Source organism: Abramis brama (genome assembly GCF_963993115.1).
Source record: "Abramis brama genome assembly, chromosome: 7".
Taxonomy (NCBI): Eukaryota; Metazoa; Chordata; class Actinopteri; order Cypriniformes; family Leuciscidae; genus Abramis; species Abramis brama.
In genome coordinates this window covers 1089421-1097100 of record NC_139969.1, presented here as the reverse complement: position 1 = coordinate 1097100, position 7680 = coordinate 1089421, and the positions used below count along the sequence as shown (strand labels likewise).

General features: G+C 36.6%; 1 protein-coding gene across 20 annotated transcripts in view; it reads right to left on the bottom strand.

Moving 5' to 3' along the window:
* The window catches only part of epb41l3b (erythrocyte membrane protein band 4.1-like 3b), a 52530-nt gene that overhangs the window by 20242 nt on the left and 24608 nt on the right, over positions 1-7680 (bottom strand). For 12 of the 20 annotated variants that reach the window (XM_084121004.1, XM_084121002.1, XM_084120998.1 and 9 more), the window contains 3 exons: positions 7096-7314; positions 2744-2831; positions 1658-1702 (listed from right to left, as the gene is read on the bottom strand). In XM_084121004.1, coding sequence (XP_083977130.1) covers positions 1658-1702; positions 2744-2831; positions 7096-7314 — 352 coding nt within the window. The remainder of the gene's footprint in view (positions 1-1657; positions 1703-2743; positions 2832-7095; positions 7315-7680) is intronic. The other 8 variants (XM_084121005.1, XM_084120988.1, XM_084121000.1 and 5 more) reach the window with 1 other exon arrangement.

Below are 7680 nucleotides of genomic sequence, written 5' to 3'. Positions count from 1 at the left end.
ATATATATATATATATATATATATATATATAAATATATAAACATTAAACTTATTTTATTTAAGCTAGTTGCCAAAGAAACCTTTCACATTTTAATTTACTTGACATACTAAAATAACTAAAACAAATTAAATTTATAAAAACTATTTTGATATTTATATTAAATAACCCAAACAGTAATAAAAACAACAGAAGCCAACAACAAAATGACTAAAACTTTAACTAAAATAAAAATGAAACTTAAAATATTAATAAAAACTATATTAAAAAAACAAACTATTTTTAAAAAATCTGTTAATTGAAATAAAGCTAAAATAAAATAAAATAAACATTAGCTTTAAAAAAACCCCTAAAAACTAAATGAAAATTAATAAATGTTGCCTTGGTAATAAACTGAAATAAGCACTAAAATTATTAACTGGAAATAAATAAAAAACAAAACTGAAACTGAAATAAAAATAAAAATAAATTTAATGCTATATAGCAATATTTAAAAAAAACTAAATGAAAATGAATACATTTTGCCTTGGTAATAAACTAATTATTAACTGGAAATTCTCTGAATCCTGAGGAACACGCGTTACGGAAGCCGTATGGTACAGGACCCGCTTTACACACTCAGATTACGGCTGCGTTCACACACACACACACACACACACACACACCTGTTATAGTTTACTAACACTACAACTGAAAACACAAATTAAACTGGAAACTTTGGCAACTAGCTTGAAATAAGTTTAATGTTTTATATATATATATATATATATATATACACACACACACAACATTAAACTTATTTTAAGCTAGTTGCCAAAGAAACCTTTCACATTTTTATCTACTTGACGTACTAAAATAACTAAAACTAAAAAGAAAACGTGCCTAATAATTCTGCACACCTGAATATAAGGCGTTTTTCATATCCAGCCTTCATGAACAATTATATATCACTTATAAATGATTAAAAACAAAATGAATAGTAATTATTAAGATTAATGTCGTTTGGAATTGATAAAATGTGTCTAATAATTCTACACGCACTGTATCAGTCTGTCGAATATCATATTTCATATTTTACATGGGGTGTAACGATCCGACACAGATCACGATACTGAACTCACGATACCATATTATTGCGATACTCCAAGAAATATGATAAAAGGTTAACACTTTTTTTTACTGTTGATTAAAACGCTAAGTTTGATATTACATTGTGTGTGTAAATGAATAGTCTTGGACTTGGTGCTGAAACCCAATGCAGGACAATAGAGAATTCATGATTCTGAAGATGAAAACACAGAATTATAATAGACGAATACGCTTGATCTCTGTCACTGACTAGATATATTTAAAATAATGTCGGCCAGTTTTTACTGGAAACATCAGATCCGTCATTATCATCAGAGCATCATCGCTCTTCATCTGACGACGTGTATATGAAGAGCTGCTGTTCTGCGGCACGAATAATGACTGCGGCTGAACAATGACACGCCGTCTGCAACGAGCACACACACACACACACACACACACACACGCTGTAGTCGCATTACCAACAATGCATCATCACAGGCTGATGAGACCTTCATGTTATTAACGCATGCATCTACACACACACACACGTAACACACATGAACCGTCAGACGCAGCGCAGCATCTTACCTCCTCCTGCACCGGTGCAATGCACTCAAACAACCGTCCGATCAGCTGAGTCAGTGGGGGAGGGGCGAGAGACACAGAGAGAGAGAGAGAGAGAGAGAGAACTGCGATGGGCAGCACGAGCCAATCAGAAGAGCAGCATGAACATGCATTAACAGGAGAAGAGAGAACCTTCATGATCGCACGACTGGAACGTCGCAGTTTAAAAAGATCGCCTGTGTTGTTCACTGACATGCAGAAATATTGATTTATCATGCATTTATCAGTTTTGCATGTGACCAAACATCCAAAATACACGGTTTTGTTGCCCTTGATCTGTGTGCATCTGTCGATTTCAATCTCAATCCATCTCTTTAAAGGCGGCGAGTTCGAGTCAGAAATCTCTTTACGCACACCAAACTTTACGGTTTTATTCATTTCTATATTCTGAAGGTTTGTTCATATATTATTCGCCTGGTTTATACAATATTTTACTCTTGAAAACAAGCTTTTTTAGCTCTAATATGTCAACAAAATCAAACATGAACTTAGAATCTGGCTTTATCCAATGTTCAGATTTCTGTTCTGTAAATATATGCAAATTAGAGCACATTTAAAAAGATAATGCCTCATTTGCATATTTACATATTTTAACATTTCAGAAAACTTGTAATACATAATAATTGTCTTAATGTACTGTGATTAATCAACTAGGTAAAGTATGGTGAGATCTATTAGTTATCTATTAGAAAAAACTATTAGTCTAAGAATTTCTAGGTTTTATTGTAAAGTCAGAAGAGCTTGAGATGAGCAGCACTGCAGTTAATGGGAGGAGCGTTAGTGCGACACACACACACACACACACGCACGCACACACACACACACACACACAAACAGCACATACTCCCTACTCAAGTGCACGCGCACACACACACGCATGCATGCACATTCACAGACATGCATACGCACACACACACGTGCACGCACACATGCACACACACACACACACACAGTACATTCAGACACATGCACGTGCACGCAGGCACACACACACACACAGTACATTCAGACACATGCACGTGCACGCAGGCACACACACTCACTTCTTACCTTGGCACGGTGCAGGTCGACTCCGTACATGGAGAGTTTCTTTGCGTTTTCCAGGAACATCATGTCAGCTTCAGCAGGAGTCATTCCTCTATAAACACACACACACACACACACACACACACACACAGATTACTGCTAACTGAAGCGTGTTAACACACACCAACAGATGCTGCGAGATTGCAGTTGGACTACGGAACACTTCATAGGAATATGAAGCTTCATTTCACACTCATCTGTGTTAATTATGCAACATTTATTTAATTACTCAGCATGACAGATGACTGACACACACACACACACAGCGCTTAGAGTCAATACACACACAACACTCTGTTTTGCTTGAGTTTCTGTATGTATATCAGTAAACAAAGCAGGGCATTGTGGGTCGAGGCGGGCGCGGACACAGGCTCAGTGAGTCTTTGTGCGATCGGACATTGACTGACACTGATCTATTCATCGTTAATGAGCAGAGAATCACAGACTGAGATCTATGAACTGATCTGTGAATTAAACGTCTGTCTCTGTACCAATGACTGTGTGCTGTTAATGTCAACCAAAACTATTACAAACATTTTCTTTAATTGACAAAAAATAAATAATAATAATAATAAAAATAATAAAAAATTAAACTTATTTTATTTAAGCTAGTTGCCAAAGAAACATTTCTCATTTTAACTTACTTGACATACTAAAATAACTAAAACAAATAAAATTAATAAAAACTATATTGATATTTATATTAAATAACCCAAAAACTAATAATAAAAAGCAGAAGCCAACAACAAAATGACTAAAACTTTAACTAAAATAAAATGAAACGGAGAAAAACTCAAAATATTAATAAAAATCTCCTTGGTATTCAAACGAACACAAAAGAAGATATTTGAAAGAATGTCGGTAACCAGATAGTTGACGGTCGACTTTGACTTCCTACTTTGTGAAATCAATGTTACTGGCATTCTTCAAAATCTCTTCTTTTGTGTTCAACAGGACAGAGAAACTCATACAGGTTTGGAACAACATGAGGGGGAGAAAATGATGACAGAATTTTCATTTTTGGGTGAACAAACCCTGTGACGTGACGGATTATTTAAGCAGCAGCGCGAGTCTTTTCTTTCACTTTTCTGCAAGTTATAGCACAAAAAAACATGCATGAAACTCAGAAGGAATGTTGAAAGATACAGAACAACTTATTAAAATGAATCAATCAGTGTTTCAACCGCGGAAAGACGTCAATATAACAGCTTATGACCTTAGCGTTGCATTTACTTCAGGAAAGTTATCCAGTTCACAGTTCGTCATTCTGAATAATCGAATATCGGCAGATATCATTCTGAATTAGGGCTGCACGATTTGGGGAAAATTTCATATTGCGATAATAAAGGTCAATATTGCGATTGCGATATGCGATATAATAAACAAATCGTTTCATGAATCAACTTGCTTGGTTCTCAAGGAAAATAAATGCACACACAGATTAGTGATAATCTGCCTAAAGAAATAAGTTCTTTAGTCAAGAGCAGTGAGTGGCTGCTGTGTACTGTCCCTTTAAGACCTGCCGCTGCTGTCAGAGACGCGGATCTCACACGCGCCTCACAAGTCATGACAACTCTTCACGCTCATCATAAGACTACTCTTATGTTATGAAGATACTCGACAAAAAGACATTTTGAAACATTTTTGTGTGTTATTGTTCGTTCAAGCTCGAAAGAGAACTGTATTCTGGCATGCTGTTTTGTGCGCACGCACGATATTAGCGCGAGTCTTATTAGTGTGCGTCACAGTCAGGACATTCACAGGCAGCGCGTTCATTTTGGCATACATGTGTGTTCGTTCTACCGCGAAAGAGAACTTGATACTGGCGCGCGTCTATCTGTGGCTCGTGTGTGTGTGTGTGTGTGTGTCAGGAGGACATTCACTGACAGCGTGTTCTTTTTTGTCTTATCGCGCATGAATGATTTAAAAGCATTTGCATGAATAGCGGGATCATGTAACACTAGCCGAAAGATGCCAAAAATTAACAGATGCTGCGTTAATTGAGCTAATTTGTTTATTTAATATAAAATCGCAGCATTTTGCGTCATATAATCGCGTAGGCTTGACATCGCGATTGCAATACGATTAATCGTGCAGCACTAATCTGAATAATCGGCTATCGGCAGATATCATTCTGAATAATCGAATATCGGCAGATATCGTTCTGAATAATCGGCTATCGGTATCGGCAGATATCATTCTGAATAATCGAATATCGGTATCGGCAGATATCATTCTGAATAATCGAATATCGGCAGATATCATTCTGAATAATCGAATATCGGTATCGGCAGATATCATTCTGAATAATCGGCTATCGGCAGATATCATTCTGAATAATCGAATATCGGTATCGGCAGATATCATTCTGAATAATCGGCTATCGGCAGATATCATTCTGAATATTCGGATATCGGCAGATATCATTCTGAATAATCGGCTATCGGTATTGAAAAATATCATTCTGAATAACCGGCTATCGGTATCAACAGATATCATTCTGAATAATCGGATATCGGCAGATATCATTCTGAATAATCGGCTATCGGTATTGAAAAATATCATTCTGAATAACCGGCTATCGGTATCGACAGATATCATTCTGAATAATCGGATATCGGCAGATATCATTCTGAATAATCGGCTATCGGTATTGAAAAATATCATTCTGAATAACCGGCTATCGGTATCGACAGATATCATTCTGAATAATCGGATATCGGCAGATATCATTCTGAATAATCGGCTATCGGTATTGAAAAATATCATTCTGAATAATCGGATATCGGTATCGGCAGATGTCATTCTGAATAATCGGATATCGCTATGGGCAGATATCATTCTGAATAATCGAATATCGGCAGATATCATTCTGAATAATCGGCTATCGGTATCGACAGATATCATTCTGAATAATCGAATATCGGTATTGGAAAATATAATTCTCAATAATCGGATATCGGTATCGGCAGATATCATTCTGAATAATCGAATATCGGTATCGACAGATATCATTCTGAATAATCGAATATCGGTATTGGAAAATATCATTCTGAATAATCGGATATCGGTATCGGCAGATATCATTCTGAATAATCGAATATCGGCAGATATCATTCTGAATAATCGGCTATCGGTATTGAAAAATATCATTCTGAATAATCGGATATCGGTATCGGCAGATGTCATTCTGAATAATCGGATATCGCTATGGGCAGATATCATTCTGAATAATCGAATATCGGCAGATATCATTCTGAATAATCGGCTATCGGTATCGACAGATATCATTCTGAATAATCGAATATCGGTATTGGAAAATATCATTCTCAATAATCGGATATCGGTATCGGCAGATATCATTCTGAATAATCGAATATCGGTATCGACAGATATCATTCTGAATAATCGAATATCGGTATTGGAAAATATCATTCTGAATAATCGGATATCGCTATCGGCAGATATCATTCTGAATAATCGAATATCGGCAGATATCATTCTGAATAATCGGCTATCGGTATCGACAGATATCATTCTGAATAATCGAATATCGGTATTGGAAAATATCATTCTGAATAATCGGATATCGGTATCGGCAGATATCATTCTGAATAATCGTATATCGGTATCGGCAGATATCATTCTGAATAATCGGCTAACGGTATCGGCAGATATCATTCTGAATAATCGAATATCGGTATTGGAAAATATCATTCTGAATAATCGAATATCGGTATCGGAAAATATCATTCTGAATGACCGGATATCGGTAGATATCATTCTGAATAATCGGATATCGGTATCGGCAGATATCATTCTGAATGACCGGATATCGGTATCGGCAGATATCATTCTGAATAATCGGATATCGGATATCGGTATCGGCAGATATCATTCTGAATAATCGGCTATCGGTATTGAAAGATATTATTCTGAATAATCGGCTATCGGTATTGAAAGATATCATTCTGAATAATCGGCTATCGGTATTGAAAGATATTCTGAATAATCGGATATCGGTATTGAAAGATATCATTCTGAATAATCGGATATCGGCAGATATCATTCTGAATAATCGGATATCGCTATTGGCAGATATCATTCTTAATAATCGGATATCGCTATCAGCAGATATCATTCTGAATAATCGGATCGGCTGAGAAATTTAGTATCGGTGCACCTTTAATCTTAATGATAACTAAAATAACACTGCTCTGAACACTACAACACAAATCTGAGCATTTGAGCGTCACACGCGGCAGCTTGAACCGATCTGACGGAGTTTCTCTGTCGTAACGCGTGGGTAAACTCACTTGTAGTTGCGGTGAAGCTCCAGCACTTTCTCCTCCAGCTCTTTGGTCTGGTTGGGGGCCAAACGCACCTCGCTGATATAGCCGGATCCCTGCATGTCAGGGTCATAGTCTCCCAGCTCAGACTGAACCGTGTAGGAGCCCAGCACAGTGTGTGTGGCGAAAGAACACGGCAAACGCCCGGACACCACGTCATCTCTGAGCTGCAGACACAGGTAATACCTGAGAGGGAGGGAGAGAGAGAGAGAGAGAGAGAGAGAGAGAGAGAGAGAGAGAGAGAGAGAGAGAGACTTTACAATGTTATCCAGCTGAGGTCAGTCTACTAATGAAACTGCACAGGCTGGGAGTGTTTGCACCAACAGTGTTATTTAAGTCTCACTGATATATTCATTTCATGATCATTTATATAGTGCTTTTCACAGTACATATTGTTTCACTGAAAATGCTTGTTTCAATGTTCCGGTTTAGTAAGTATTCTGTTTTCAGTCAGCTATAATATAGTATAATATAAGAATAATATTACAAAATGGCTTGATTGGAAAAAATAGACTATATGCTATTATAGTTTTTTTTTCATATTTTGATTTC